This window comes from Vanacampus margaritifer, chromosome 9 (assembly GCF_051991255.1).
Source record: "Vanacampus margaritifer isolate UIUO_Vmar chromosome 9, RoL_Vmar_1.0, whole genome shotgun sequence".
Classification (NCBI taxonomy): Eukaryota; Metazoa; Chordata; class Actinopteri; order Syngnathiformes; family Syngnathidae; genus Vanacampus; species Vanacampus margaritifer.
The window spans coordinates 23,684,384-23,701,077 of record NC_135440.1 but is presented as its reverse complement, the minus strand read 5'-3'; the positions used below and the strand labels follow the sequence as shown (position 1 = coordinate 23,701,077).

Genomic DNA, 16,694 nt, shown 5'->3' with positions numbered 1-16,694 from the left:
GTTCATAAATGGCAACTTGTTATCCAAAGGTGTTCCTCAAGGCTCTGTACCGGGTCCTCACATCTGTTACATTACCCCCCCCCCCCCCCCAAAAAAAAAAATCTGAAACAGTCAAAATCAGTCATTATTTGCATTTATTTGCTGTGTACTTGATACACATCTCTTTGGAGTAGAAAACAGTCTTTCATACACATCAGTCACAAAAATGATCCGATTTGTAAACATGCAAACAAAGGCAAAAGTAGGTCCAGTTGAAGGAGTGTGCGTGGGAGACGATAAATACGGGTAGAGCTATCAAAGTTGCGAGTAATTACATTAATTTATTTCACTAGTCACATGCGAGAACCTCAGTTTAACCCTCAGCATACCTTGGAAGACCCCCCCGCCCCCCGCCCCCCCCCCCCGAGTCTGAAGTGACCTATTGGCGGAGATAGTCAGTGATGAATGAAGTGAGGTAGAATCTGCGGTTTATCTTCAAGGCTTTACCACCACATGCAGCTCATCACCGAACAGCTGACATTTTGACTGTCTTTTTGTTTTTAAAGCCCCTTTCACACTGGCCCAGGATCATCAAAGTCACGCGTGCGGTGCCGATGCGGAATGACGACGGGGGTTTTAAGTCAACCAGCGAATTTGTCCGCCTATCTAGATGCGCCCTTCAGACGCGACGGGAAACCAAGTACCGGTTCGATCGTTGGACCTTAGCAATGTGAAAGGGGCTTCTGAGTGGTGACTATAACATATTGAAAAGCTTATTGGAACTAATTGTCTGGTGTACGTAGCATATTTTACAATTTCCCAGTAATCCTCGGTGGTCATCAATGGCGTCACAAGCAATTATCAGGACAGTGTCTAGAAAAATAAAGTAAAAACAAAGCTCTATCCGAATCCCCTCTCTGTCCGTTTCAGTACATTAACCCCACAGGGGTGTCTTACATGTTTGTTCCAACGCCTGCGTTTAAAAGAGCAAAACTAAAAGCAACACACTCTAAACTAAAACCGAGACATTTCTTTATGAGGTACTCATGGTTCACTTCACGCGGATTTAGTTCACGAAATCGAACTCTTTGCTGTCATTACTAGCAGACAATTATAGCTATGTGCCCCCCCCAAAAAATACAGTTCAGAATCCAGTTCTGTATCTGGAAACAGTCCACCTGCAGATGAGGTTTTCATGAGATCCATAAATAGGTTTTGTAGAAGTCGTTTGGCAAAATCGTTTTTTCAAAAAGCAACCACCAAAGTACTGATGTAAACAATGTGCCAAAGAAAGCTACTGCATAAAGTCTTAGAACGGAGCACGGTCCTCTGGATCAAACCGTAGACTCTTTCGGTCCTTCGCAGGCAGCATTCTTGCACCCGTAGAGCCACTTGATGACCCGAGCGTTCCTCTCGATGATGGACACGCCAGCGGGGGGCTGCTCGGCCAGCTCCTCCTGAAACAAGCCGTCTCCCGAGTGACGGGAGAACTCGCTGGGCTCGGTGCCGCCGTCCCCGGCGATGCTGCGCAGTGCCAGCGAAAGCGTGTCTATGGAGCTGGCGCCGGACAGGAAGTTCTCCCGACCGAGGCGCTCGATCAGGTCTGCGTCCAGGCCGCAAAAGTCAAAGAACTGCTCCTGCTCGGACCAGGCAACGGAGCAGCATAGATGCAGGTCCGATTTCGAACGGCGCAACCCGGCAAACTTGCTCCTGCTTGATGACGACTGCGGCGACGCACGTCTCCAGGGGTCGTTGTCGTCCATGCCGTCATCGTTGGTATCTTTAGACCCCTCATTGGTCTGGTCCGGTGTCGAGCTCAACCCTCGGCTGGTGATGGACCCCGGGCTATGTTCCTGGTCTGTTTTGCTGGACCTCCTGCTTCCCGGCCCACCGTCTGTTGTATCCTTATCGTTAGTCCATGACATGCGTGAGTCTCCGTCCCGCGAAGGCGTTTTCTCCTCCCCGATGACCATCTTGTGGACTCCGCCCCCTTTCTCCCTCACGGAACCCTGGAAGAGGCGGCGGACGAAGCTGTATCCCTTCAGCTCCACGCTGCCGTTCTCGACGCTGGGGTTCTTGCACTCTTTCTTCTGCCGGTAGATGAGGAGCGAGTCCGGTCTCAGCATGCGTTTGCCGGTGCTCCTGCGGAGGACGGGCGCACTGTGCGGTGCCACCAAGGTGGTGTATCCCGGAGTTCTGGGATTAGGCGGCTTCCCGTTGATGATGTTGTTGTGAGCCTCGATGTCAACGGCAGATAGTTTGTTCTCCTTTTTGGAGTCGTCGTTTTCATTTTCATCCCTGGAGGTGAAAGATCCAGAGAGAGTGGAGAAGGGAGTGCTGGATAAACGCCGTGGAGGGAGTTGGGGGCTGAATCCGCCAGGTGCGGCCAAAACCCTGCGAGGCGGCGGCGGGGTGGCGCACGGCACCAACACGGGTTCCTGTTTGGTGTTGATGACCTGCTGGCTCTTGACATACTTGGCCTTGTCCGCCTCCAGCCTCTCCACGGCGCTAATCGCTCGACCGTGGCCCCCGCCGTCTATCTGGCGCCGCAGGTAGTCCGGACCCTTGTTGAGGAGTCGCAGGGGGGACGGGGATCCGATGGGGGTCAACGGCTTCATGTTGATTTAACAGTATAGGAAATACATCCAATCTGTTGCCCCTTTTTTGTGTTGTCTCTCCTTCAACACGTGACTTTCATTCCTGCAAATTTGGAGGGGAGCATTTGAGGAAACCACAGCGTTTATTTTATTTTTTTGGTGTCTCTTTTTTCAGAGGGGGGTAATCTTAGCGCTTAGGCTAATTGATACCCAGTATTTGCCCAGTCTTTTGGATAGGCCTTTTTGTGTCGGAGGACTCCCAACCGAGACACTCCCTGGCCACAGCGCAGCCAAAATAGCAAAGCGGGGCGCTCTTTGAAAAGACGTTTTCTTTTCCTCCCTCCGCCGATCCTCCCGGCGGACGCGTTTGCGTCCGAGGTACTCCGCACGTCGACTGACAGATGGGCCGATGTCGATTCGCGGTGGCCTCACCTGTGTGGACCCTGGGGAGGCACGGGGAAAGAGAGAGGAGGGAGGATTTAGTTGTTTTGAGAGAGCAGATGGCAGACGCTGCTATTGTGTGCCGGCGCTTATTTAAAGCAGGAGGGAGACGCGTGTCCTCAGCGGGCCGGCGTGTAAAGCTGGCATATATTCGTACACAACGTGTGTATCCTTTCACACGCGCCCTCGACTAAACATGGAAAGGGATCAAACACGATTCTCAAGGAAATCAACTGAAGTCAAATTGTACATGAGCTGCTTTTACCACAACGTGACGTCAAACTCCAGAGAGTCGCCACGAAATTAATTTTGACTGTCTCTCGCCAAATTGGCACAAACAAGAGACACAACTGTAGAGTTTGGATATTGTCAACAGAACTCGCCAAAGCTTCACAGCTGGAGGGCCCAAGTCATGAGTCTCGGACGCTAAACACTCCTTCGGGCATTCAATTTCAAATTCCGCAAATTCGTGGATTAACTTGAACCTCCCACATTCTGCTTTGCTACCTTTCACAGAGAGAAACAGACAGTTTAGCTAGCCAGAATGAAAAGTGACTCCAGAATCGAATCATCTAAATACACAGCTGCAACCGGATATCATTTTTATTATTATTGTCATTATTATTATTATTATTATTGTAGAAGAAGTTCTGTTTCAAGCTTCGGATGTGCCAATTTTCCCCAAACTTTTTCCCTCTGGTTATCGAAGGCAGTGGTCCACAACCACCGGGCGGTCCATGGCACAGGTACTACTCCGCAAAAATATATTTTTTAAATATATATTTATATATTAGGGGTGTAGCATAAAAAAACGATTTGAATCAGATAAGAGATGGGAGTGCTTTGAATCGAACCGAATTATACTTAATTCATCGAGATACGTACAGAATCGTCTTTTATTGGGGCGATATTTCTTTAAAAAGAAATTTGACTAACCTCCTCATAAATCACATTTTAATGGAAAAAATATCTGCCTCAAATAAAAACCAAATATCAAAATTTATAGAAACATGGTCTACGTATATAGAATTTTTTAACCTAATTCCGGTTACTTAATTCTGTCTGTTAGCGAGAGCCACTACATCATGATAACTTACATTGATGTTTCTGCATCTGGCAATTTATTATTATATTATATTATTAGTATGTTTTTTTTTTTTAATGGGCTTTAGGTGAACTGATGAATACACACACGCTCGCTCGCACGCACGCACACACACACACACACGCACATACACATACTCACCCACATACAAAAAAAAGGGTATATATATATGTATATATATATATATATATATATATATATATATATATATATATATATATATATATATGTATTTAAAAAAAAAACAAAAAAAAAAACATTTATTAAATTTTTTTAATTGATTTGTTGGATTTTTAAAAAAAAAAAAAAAAAGGAGAGCAATGATGATGTCAAATCGAATGAACAATACTGAGCTCTCCTGTAGAAAAAAGAAAAAAAAAAAAAAAAGAAAAAAAAAAAAGAAATTTGACTTTTACCGTAGCCTACTCACAAGTTCATTCATACTGTAAAATGGCAAACTCATTTCATTGTTATCTCTTTAATCACATCATAATCCCTCTAAATCATACCAAATCGAATCGTTCCACTTAAAAAAAAAAAAAAAAGGCCTTGAAACGTAGCAGAGCAGGAATGTACGTTTTGTTTTTTTTCTTTTTACATACAACGGGATGATGACGGCAGGTGGTGGAATTTCTGACTTTACGCACGTATTTTAAAGTTTTTATTTTTTTTATGGTAGTACCACCAAAGACTCGGGGCGCTGCTAAATAAAATAAAGCAGCGATAAATATTTCACAGTGCTGGTTAACGAGTCCTGTTTTGAAATGACAAACCCACAACAAACATAGCAGGGAGACACGCCAGGCTGTGTGAAATCATGCCGCATGTTTATTACGGGCATATTTATGGACAGCCCAGCATGCGTCTGTATATAGTTTGCGCACGTGTGCATTGAGACGTTTGCTTGTTGTCTAGCTCGTATCCTACCAAATGTTATTTCAGGCCAAACAATGAAAATGACATCATCGATATTATAAACGTCAGTTGGTGGTTAGCTTCCTTTTAAAATGTAGGTATTAAAAAGTTATTACATTTATGACCTTTTTTTTTGTACTTGGATAACAAATGTTTATATTTATATGCCCGTTTAAAAACAGAAAATAAAATGTCTTTCATGTACATTGAGCAGGCCACCTTTTCGCTTTCCCGTGACCTTTTACCTCGTACAGGTTCCACATCACAAACGACATACTGCTATAAATCCTCTGAGAGTCGACAACCTGCTGGTTACGTTTTTTTTTTTTTTTCCCCCCTCCCCAGATGTCAGACTTCCAGCCTGGGAAAGTTCTTGTTTAGAGGCGTGAAAAAGTTTAAAATGAGTCACAACCAAACAAACGTGACTACTGAAAAGGGCTGATCAAGTTTTGGGATGAAAGTTTATTTGACAAGATGATTTTTTTTTTTTTTCAACGGCTTCCATAGTTAACGGCACTGCTTCCACTAACTAACATTTTTACGTAAAATAATAAAATAAATAATTTAAAGGCCATATGGTGCCGCCCTACTACTGAGGACAAACACAAACCCTAAAGAGCAACAAATGTGTCTCCTCCGCTGTTGAGCAAGCGCATTCTAATCTCCGTCCCACCCGCTTTGCCAGGGGGGGGGGGGGGGGGCTGGCCCTCACCCCTGCAGGGGTTCGGAGGCTTAGCGGGGGCGACCCCATGCCGGCTAAAGCAGAACCAGATGTTTAGTGTCGCGCCGCACGGAGCCGCCCTACGCAGACCTGACGCAGATTTTTAATCACTGCTGTTGTTATGGCTTCATAAAAGGGGTCATATTGTGTACAATTGATTTTTTAAATGTCTTTAAATGTGAAATTAAAACAACAAAGTTCATCTTTTATCTGCCTATTTACGCAAAATGAGAAAGCCTTTCTGAATTGTGCCCCACTGTGATATCACAATGTGGCTAATTTGCATAACCCCGCCTCCATACTTGAGGTTCTCCACCTGTGACTTGAAAGCCAGGCTGGGCGAAAATCCACCATTTTCAATCAATGGCCATCTTGCACAATATAAAACATCAAAGCCAAAAGGTAAGCAGAACTGCTTTGTTAGCGCAGATTAGCATTAGCTAAAAGTCTTAGCATCTGATAAACGCTACATACGTGGATGTGACATAGAATGAAAGCATGCGGCCTCAGGAGGAGGAATTGCTTCATCGGTGCCATCCGTCTCCAACAGGTAAACACAAGATAAGAGCATATTGGACCACCTCAGTGAAAGCGTTCACCTGTCCAATTCATCTGGAGACAGACGCGTGCTAACATCTGGCGCCGCCGCTAATGCACGCCGGTCACGTGTTGCCGATGTGATGGACGGTCCGGTCAGAGAGGCAGGATGCTCATAAAGCACAAAATGTATAAACACACGTGCAGCCGAAAGCGCCTTTTATGGGTAATAGTTTGATGTGAACGGGGAAAATACGCCCCCAAATTTGTCCTGGGCTTGTTTAATTATTTTTGTGACGACGCCACAGAAGTGTCTGCCATTTTATTGCATAATCGTGTAATGTAATTGTGTGCTTTTATGAATTAAACATATACACAATTTTTTTTTAAATAATTACCAAAACATTTTGTATTAATAAAAATACATTTTAGGAGAAGATATTTTTAAATGATTGCACATATAAATTTAGATTAAAATATATTGTATTATATTTTTGGCTTAAAAAAACAATTTTAAGAAAGAGAGACAGAGGCCAGGGGCTTTGTTGACGTTAGTAATGGGTCACAACAAGTCATCTTGGCTGCTCAGCCTCATTAGTCAGGGAGGGGCAACACGGCTGCCATAAAACATAAAAGACGTCAACTACTGTCCCCCCCTCCCCAAAAAAAAGACAAAGAAAGCAGACAATAGTGTAAATCTTCTGGGTATTATCGCGTCTGAGCTGCTGGAGGTTGCTAATGACTTTCTCTGGTGAGTGCCCCCCCCCCCATGCCCTACAACCCCCCCACCCTTGAGACCCTCCCAAAACACAACATGGACAACGCCGGCTCTTAACCGGCTGCCTTTGTCATTCAAAGACAAGAGTGCTGGAGACGACATAGCTACTGCAAACTGATGAGGGTTGCAACAAGATAGCCCCCCCCCCCCCCCCCCATAAAAAAAAAGAAAAAGTTTTTTATTATTTTAAATAATATATACAATACTTTTTAAAATCTTATTATTATTTAAAAATATATTATTTATTATTTAATCTATTAATTTAGTGTAATTATCGTAGCGCAGTTGACCTAAATATCAGAACTGGTATCACGATACTGGCCCAGTATCTCTTGATACCAAATCTTGCATTTTCAGATTTAGTAATTTGATTGACGAATCCATCGTAATTTACAATAGTTTAATTATCGAAGCTACGGGTCTTTTCTGAACTCTATATTACAAAAATATCAGTACAGTATCATGATACTTTCCTGTACTTTCTTGGTTTCAGATCGATTCCAATTTTGCTGACTTGATGATTCATGTGAATTGACCTACTGTATTAAGCTAATAGTGCTATTGATATCATTAGATTGATAGACTATTTATGAACTTGATATCATATTGATATCAAATCTGCACTGCATTAGCTTCTTTTTTTGTTGTTGCCGCAAACAATGTAGTTTTAGCTGTATTTGTTTTTTAGCCTGAACATACAGTATCTGCTGCGTGACTCCATTTAGTCGGTCGACTAAGTCACATGACTCAGTAAGTGGTTTTCATTGGACCATACTCGATGAAATCCATCAAACACCATCCCACTCTGTTGATACAGAATCGATAGTGGCCCATTTAAAGTGGGCAGTAGACCAGCAGGGGGTCGTAAGTGGGAGGTGGCGGTGGGGGCTTTTTTTAGCTGACCTCGCGTTCGGGGACACGACACAGCTGGAGCAAACGGCGCCGCTCACCAAACCTCCCGAGTGCTTGCTAACTTTTTGAGTCACCGCGTGCATCCATTTGTGTTGCTGTCACGTTTCGTCAGCGCGCGTAACTCGAATTTCCTGATGCGCTTAAACGCGACGCCGCTGCCCGTCATCAGGCAGGCTTTGCTTTTGAAGGTGCCGTAATTAGGGGTCGGCAGGTGGCCAACTTGACACCCCGCGCGTTTTTAGCGGCCCCTCTTAGTGCCTCGTTAAAGAACACATCTGCCCGACAGAGGGAAATGTGTCAGTTTGAGGAAAAAAAGGCAGCATGGACGAGAGAGTTTTTGTGGATTATTGCGAATTGTTTTTGTTCATTCCTTTTGCGCAAGGTGTCGGTTATTATGATTAACTGTCAAGAGGAGTCATCACGTTTATGAAAGGACAGGTCTCTGTGGGACTGAGCATACCTTGGATCTTTTTTTTCTTTATAGATTATTGTAAATTGTTTTGTTTGTTTCAATTGTACAAGGTGGTAGTTATCATGAAAAACTGGTGTGAGGAGCCATCACAGTATTTTCTAGGACAGGTCTCCGTGTGACTGAGTATGCCTTGGAATGTTTGGACTTTGTGGATTATTTTTTAGTCATTTTGTTGTTTTCTATTGTGCAAGTTGGCATTTATCATGATTATGAATAACTGGTAAGAGGAGTCATCACATTTATGAAAGGACAGGTCTCTGTGGGACTGATCATACCTTCGATTTTTTTTCTTTGTAGATTATTGTAAACTGTTTTTGTTTGTTTCTATTGTACACGTTGGTAGGTATCCTGAATAACTGATGTGAGGAGCCATCAAATTAATTTCTAAGACAGGTCTCTGTGTGACTAAACATGCCATGGAATGTTTGGACTTTGTGGATTATTTTTTTAGTCATTTTGTTGTTTTCTATTGTGCAAGTTGGCATTTATCATGATTATGAATAACTGGCAAGAGGGTTCATCACATTAATAAAGGGACAACATAGACTGTAGGACTGAGCATGTCTTGGAATTTTACTTTGTGGATTATTTTGAGTGGTTTTGTTTAATTTTATAGTGCAAGATGGCAGTTGTCTTGAATAACTGGCAAAAAAAAGCGATTGCATTAACTATAAGACTTGTCTCCGGCAAATAACCTTGTGTGCATGGGACTTTCTTGACTTTATGGATTATTTGGAGTCGTTTTTATTGTTAGTTTTGTTGGTGTTTATGTATACGTGAATGTAGGTAAGCTTTTACCATTATTAATAACTGGTGAGAGTAGAGGAGCGATTGCATTAATTATAGGACATGTCACTGTGACTGAGCATGCCTTGGACTTTTTTTTTGACTTTGTGGATTATTTTGAGTCATTTTAGTTCTACTGTGCAAGTTGGTCGTTATTAATGATTTTTGAAGATATTTTATGACACATCTCTTTGGGACTGAGTGGACCTTAGACCATTTTTCTTTTTCTCACTTTGTAGTTTATTTATAGTCCTTCTGTTTATTTCTATTGTGCAAGGTGTCTGTTATCCTTACTAACTGACTCGGAACAATCTCATTACATGACTTGCCAAAACTTCAAGCAAGAATCCCTGAAAGCCTTCTCCGTTTCACGTCGTTTCTGTTGTTTTTTTGGGGCCGACTGCCACACGTGCGAGCCGTTAACCTCTGCCGAACCCGCCAGCTGTCTCGTCTCATTACACGTCGGCCGACCTGCTTCCCGACAAACAACGGCCGACGGAACCCCCCCCCCCCCCCCCCCGCTCGCCTTCCACCTCCTCCTGTCGGAATCACACGTCAACATCCGGTTGGGGCCCGGCGACGTCGTCACGGTTGAGCGGAGCGCCGTGACGTGACGTGAACGGATGCGGCGCCTGCTCGGAGCGCCGGCAAGAGACGAGGATGCGAGCGGCGCTTGTTCGCAGCTGTCAGACGCACACCAGGGATGGAAATCTGTCAGGTTCGCTTCAGATGATTTGAGAGCAGGCCGTAAATAATAGATGGAATCATGAGTCCGTGGAGGATGCTGATGTAACAAATGTGACGAGAGCGATGATGACAGTCGAGCCGACGCGCTTCCGAAGTTAGATGGCAACATTTGGGGCAGATTTTGATGTCTGTAAAGCACAGGAACGAGCAGATTGTGCTGATTTTTTTCCCCCAACTGCATGCTACAGACACATGGTTCATTAAAACAAAGTAACAGCGGGCAATTCATCCTGGTACTGTAAGATTGCGCTTTGCTGTGAACAAAGGGAGCGTGTGTGTCAATAATTAAGTTCATTGTCTAAGGTTGTCAACACTTGGTTCATTAAAACAAAGTAACATCATTGAACTAATTCTCACGCTGATATTCAATGCTTTTCTGTTGATAAAATAAGCAAGTAGAATGCAGATGGCAATCAGGTTGAAAAGTGAAGTTCATTGTCTAAGGTTGTCAACACTTGTTCACATAAACAAAGTAACAACATTAAACCCATTCTCATGCTGATAGTCCGCAAACAAAATAAGCAGAGTAGAAAGGTCAATCATTAAGTTGAAAATTCAAGTTAATGGTTTAAGTTTGTCCATACTTTTTTGTCATTAAAACAAAGTAACGACGAGCAATTCATCCTGGTTCTGTAACTTTAAACTTTTCGGCAAACAAAATGAACAGTCGTGTGCAACTGTCAACCATTAACTTGAAGTTCATAGTCGAAGTTTGTCAACACTCGGTTCATTAAAACAAAGTAATGACATTAAACTTGTTATCACTGTAAGTCTGTTCTTTTCCGCAAGGGGCATGTTTGACTAAATTATTAGTGAAAAAATATCTTTATGATCCAAGATTGTCAATACTTGGGTCATTAAAACAAAGTAACAACATTGTCTCTTCCTCGTGGTCTGCAATTTTCGCACCAAGCCATCTTGGCTGAATAAACAAATAAATAAAAAGTTTATCATCTGAGGTTATCAACACCTTGTTCATTAAAACAAAGTAACAACATTGTCTCTTCCTCATGGTCTGCAATTTTCGCACCAAGCCATCTTGGCTGAATAAACAAATCAATAAATAAAAAGTTCATCATCTGAGGTTATCAACACCTTGTTCATTAAAACAAAGTAACAATAATCTCTTCCTGACTGTTGTGACTTTTCCACAAACAAAATAAATGGGAAGTGTGGTGTCAATTATTAAGTTAAAAAAATATTAAGTTAATAATTGCTTAAGGTCAAAGGTTGTCAACACTTTTTCTATTAAAAAAAGTAACATGATTGTTTTGCCCTGATTGTCAAAACAAAGTAACAACACGCACTCCTTAACCTTAGACCTTAACCTTACCATTTGTCGCTTTTTGAAAACACGCGGCTAGAAACAGCAAATAAACACACATGCTAATGCTAGTTTGCCCAACTGTCTCCACTTTGCTTCAGTGCTCCATTTTTTTTTTTTTTACACATAACATAGATGTTTTTATTTTCTATTTTTTAAGGTTCCTGTGAGAAAGTTCCCAGGATGCACAGCAGCATAATTTGCTCGAACAAAAACAAGTCGACGGACTGGACAGCGAGCAATAAAGTCAAATTAGAAGGTAGGAAGGGTCCACATCTGACATTGGAAAGCAGCTGCTTCTCAGGCTGTGGATGCAGAACTTGCTTTAGGGGGAGGGGGGGGGGGGTGATGATGTCATCAGCAGGGGTACGCCACACCTCTAATTAGAAACTTAAGCTTGCCGACATAACTGGAGGGGGTCCTTACATGCAAACCTTTGCAGGAAGATGAAACGGCTTTGAAGGTGATGTTTATGCGAGCACATGCCCGTGATAAGAAACACATGCGACGTGGAGCAATTAATCAGGTTGTTACCTCCGCCAAGGAGTTTGCAGTTTACACAAGAATCATGTGACCCACCGTCAAATGCTCGTTTTGACAACAGTGGCCGTTTAAAATGGACGGCGACGCTCGTGATGGCTCACGAACAATTAATAGATGAAGATATTATTAACATTTCGTTTTATCAGCAGTACCCATTTTTTTCCCTTTTTTTAATTTTGCTAACCTCACTACTAAAAAAAACTTTTTTTTTCTTTTTTTTTTTAAGCAAACGTTTTACAGTTAAATATTTTTGATAATTTTGTGCAGGAAGTAATGAGAATATAAGTAAAATAAAAATAAATGGAAATGTACATTTTTAAATTTTATTAGATTTTATTTAAAATTTAATGTAGCCTGTATTTAATCAATTTTGTTTCGATTTTATAAATTTGGATTAAATTTTGCTTATTTATTTTTTATAAAACAAAATCTTAGGGCCAAAGTAATTCTTTAGAACCCCGACCAATATCTACTTTTTTGGGCCATTGTGGCTCCGGGAACCGTTAAATCGTTGTTTATTAAAGTCACGACTCACTACTAAATAAAATAAAATATTAATTTGATTAATTCCTAATTTTATGAAGTAAATAATGCATGAATGAATGTTAATGATAAAATTCTGGTAAATCCATAAAGAGTGCATCAACAAAAGTGTTTGCTTCTGATTGGAGGAAAAAAAAAAAAAAGTAAAAATCATAACATGTTAAACGTGTTTGTCCTTAACGGGTTATGGATAATAATTTGTCTTATTTTTTTATAAAAATTTAGGGCCCGTTACATCCCGCTCGATGGCGAATGACGTACAACCCTGGGAACAGACGACTTTGGCCTTGGAGCAAGTCGCACCCGGCGGCGGTAATAACAGGCTGGTAGACACAATCGAGCGTCACTATCTCACAGCGCCGACAAGATCCAACAAGTGCTAAACAACACCTGCAAAAATTTTATCGGCCACGGGAAAAAAAATTTGAATGACGATTGGCTGAGTCATGCTGGATGCAAGCTCGCTCTCATATTAACATAGCTTTTAAAAAAAATTGGATAAAGACACTTTCATACAGAGAACCCAAAAAATGAATCTGGAATAGAAGAGTCAGCGTTTATTGGCTTTGGCCTTTTCACACAGAACTCAGCGCAGCAGGATATTACCGCAATTGTGTGCATTCACACTGCAACAGAGCACAAAATTCAAGAGCCTTACTAGAAAGTCCATCATTCATTCGCCTGTGTTTTTTTACACAGAACCCTGCAAAGCATAATATTGCCTAACTGTGTACATTTCACACAGCAACACACCACAAAACAGCTGTAAACGATCCAGATGGTCCAATTTTATGTAGAAACCAGCAAAAACTTTTACTTTCACTTTTTATATTACTCTCTTTCACACGGCAACACGGTAAAAGTTGAGCCCTAACACAAAGTTCAGTATCTATTTGCCTGTGTCTTTTCATGCAGAACACAGCAAAGGAGGATATTGCCTAACTGTGTGCACTTTCACCCAATGACACAGCACAAAATGGCTGTAAACGATTTGTAACGGAAGATCAAATTTTACACTTAAATCTGCGAAGCATGACATAACTTGTGGTTTCTTTCACGTAGCAACAAAGCCAAACTTGCGGTATGAAATATTTTACACAGAACTCTGCAAATGTGGATATTGCCCTGGCGCAAGGTTCCTTTTTTCATTTAACTTTTCATGCAGAATCATGCAAAGGAGGCTATTTCTGCCACTGTGAGTGCTTTCACACCACAAAATTTGCTTTTCACTTCACTTCACTGCAATCACTTTTTTTTTGTTCTCGCTCTTCATTCCCAACTTTGTGCTGTGTGGTTGTGGGAAAATATAAACCGGCCTAACCTCCTTGGCGGTGCTCTGCGTGAAAGGCAGCGGCAAGTAACTTCTGGCTTTTATGTTGCCTGCTTGTGGAGCCCCAAAAATCAATCATTAAACGTCCTCTGCGGAAAAGCCGCTGGTCCTCAGCAAGGGGGGGGGGGGTGAATGTTTACAACGCACGTGCGCTCTGTTTGGTCTAGCAAGGCCGTCATTTACCCGCGCGCCGATCAAACCGATCCACACTCTGGATGGGAACATGAGCGACTGATTGGACGCTGCGACGTCCGCTCGAGCCGTGTCAATATTTGCGCTAAGACGCAGTTAAGGCTATCAGCTTTAATCGTCACTCTCGCTCAAGTTTTGGGACCAGCCTCACCCACTTCCGCGAGTTGATATGGGTGGTGTGCAACCTATGGCCTGTGGGCCATTTGCCGTCAAAAATTTCACAAAAACATGTTGTAAAAAAACAACAACCCTAAAGTACAATTTAGTTTAAATAAAGCAGTTATAAAAGCAACTCATTATTTTGACTAAATAGATGCTAACATAAGTAGCATACCTCACAATACTTTCTTATTTGGCTTTTTTTTTTTTTTTTGGGTGGGGTGTCACAAAACCTAACTCACTACTAAATGCTAATACAAATAGCATGTAGCATACCTCATCAAACTTCAGGTCAGCGAGCAAAAAATATTTTATTATCACATATTTTTGCTTTTTATTTGTCTTTTTTCCACAATACCAAAAGAATGTGGTCAGTACCAAATTTGACGTTGACTTTTTATGCATCAACGGTGACGAGCTTCTTTTTACACGTATCACTGCTAAAAAGTGACTTTAAAAATGGTCCAGTGAATTTATTATTTTAGGGCTTTTTGATGGTCGTAATTTGACTCTAAAACATTTTTTTTTATTCACATTATGCACTATTGGGCAGGAGAAGGGGGGGGGGGGTATTTACTGATTAGCAATCAATCCAACTAATCAATTTATCAAATGATGTATATGACTGTACTAATGTCACGAGCGGAAAAACAACCCACGATAGAAACTAAAAGTCACCAAACCCCAAAAAATCTCTTAATTATTAAATAAAGAAAGAAGTGAAGCCTCGCAACGCTTACCTCGATTGCGTTTGGCTTGTAATCCTCTCCTGTTGTTTGGATCCGATGCAAAAGACGCGCAGTTGTCTCGCTGTGACAGAACGACGTTTTTCTCCTTCGTGGACTTTGCAATGAGGGAGCGTGCGGAGAGAGGCGAGATACATACTCGGTGGGAGGGGCGGAGAGGGAGGAGAGGGAGAGGATGAGAGAGAGAGAGAGAGAGAGAGAGAGAGAGAGAGAGAGAGAGAGAGAGAGAGAGGAGAGAGAGAGAGAGAGAGAGAGAGAGAGAGAGAGAGAGAGAGAGAGAGAGAGAGAGAGAGAGAGAGAGAGAGAGAGAGAGAGAGAGAGAGAGAGAGAGAGAGAGAGAGAGAGAGAGAGAGAGAGAGAGAGAGAGAGGGGGGGGGGGGGGGGTCAGGTGTGCGTATGTGTAAACTGACTCCCACGTGTAGCTGTGGGGGCCTGGCGGGTGACGCGGGAGATAAACATGACACCAAAAACTGAAGAAGGCCAACAATAATAATAATAATAAAGAAAAGGAAAAAAAAAATCATTCAATAAATAAAAAGGAATTTAAAAGTATTTAAACTTAAAGATATTTAACAATTAAAATGTATTTGAATGTGAGTGATGAATAACTCAACAATTTCCACAAAGAAATGCAAATCTTAACTCATATCTTTAAGGATAAACTCTCTCTCTAAAAAAAAAAGAAGAAAAAAAAGGATAAACTGAATTCATGTGTTGAAGGAAATTAAAAAAGTTACATTCAAATTAATTTAATTTTTTTTAAAATGTTTTTAATGTAATGTACTATTATCTATTTTTTAAGTTTTGTTCTACATATTTTGCAATGTTTTTTCATATTTTAGTTTTAAATAAAAAATTTTTTTACAATTTTATTTTTAGATTTTGATTACTGTATATCTTTTTAAGTTATTCAAAAATTTGCAAAGTACTTTAATATAGTTTTTTAATGTTAATGCAGTAATTATAGTTTACCCTAATCCAGGGGTGTCAAACATCCGGCCCGCGGGCTGGATCAGGGTAAATTCGGCCTGCTAGATGATTTTGTAATTAACTCATTCACTCGCAGCCGTTTTCACTGAAGCAACCCTCTTCGCTCCCGGCTGTTTTGCTGAATTTTGACCCGATTTTGCAAGGCCCACAGAATAATGTGTTCTATTGACTATAACATAAATAGCATGTAGCATCGTTGCTCATGACTAGCATAAACATGGCCAGCGTCTCACTTGCCTGTCTGCAAGCACTCCATGATTAACTTTGCTAAAAAAGAAAAGACTGATTGATGACTTTGTTGATTAGCGAGGCCCGCATTTAATGTGATGATAATCCACTGATTGATTGATTGATAGATAGTGTTATGGGTTGACGGATCCCATTGGGGTGGTTCACACCTCATTGTTAACAGATATGATTAGCATTAAATGGAATTTTCTGTCATTGATCTTCTTTATTTGCCTTATTTGCACCGATTAACACATGACTCTCGTTGTCCTCCATTTTGTTTTCCTTAGCTCATCCTCCCCTTCCTCAGTTAGCACACTGAAGGTAAAAAAAAAAAAAAAAATGACGTAGGTTTGTTGGGAGGAAGAGATAAAGCAGTGATCCACACCTGTTTTTCATTCCTAAGTTCATTACTCACGACAGGCAGACAAGCGAGGAGGCACAGGGCAACACGCATGCACGCACACACTGGGAAGTATTTTACCCGGCAACATAAACGGGCTCCGAAACAGAACCATGTTAAAGCTCAACATGTGCTATACATACCACGCACACTTGTTTTGTTCATGTATAAATGTCGCTTTAAACTTTTGTCATCATGCAGCAAAATGGCCGCATCAGACGACCGCGACGTCGCCAAGAGTTCCAT

At 41.5% G+C, this 16,694-nt stretch overlaps 1 protein-coding gene across 1 annotated transcript; it reads right to left on the bottom strand.

The window, feature by feature from the left end:
• Positions 1–117: 117 nt before the first annotated feature.
• Positions 118–14,930, bottom strand: fam110d (family with sequence similarity 110 member D). The gene is made up of 2 exons (XM_077576624.1): positions 14,822–14,930; positions 118–3,019 (listed from the first exon to the last, which is right to left on the bottom strand). Exon 2 carries the CDS (start codon positions 2,595–2,597, stop codon positions 1,314–1,316), a length of 1,284 nt encoding a protein of 427 aa, XP_077432750.1. The 5' UTR covers positions 2,598–3,019; positions 14,822–14,930; the 3' UTR covers positions 118–1,313.
• Positions 14,931–16,694: the final 1,764 nt, after the last annotated feature.

What these genes read in the sequence shown, in the direction of transcription:
- fam110d (XM_077576624.1), bottom strand. Translation starts at nt 2,597, where the DNA reads ATGAAGCCGTTGACCCCCATCGGATCCCCGTCCCCCCTGCGACTCCTC.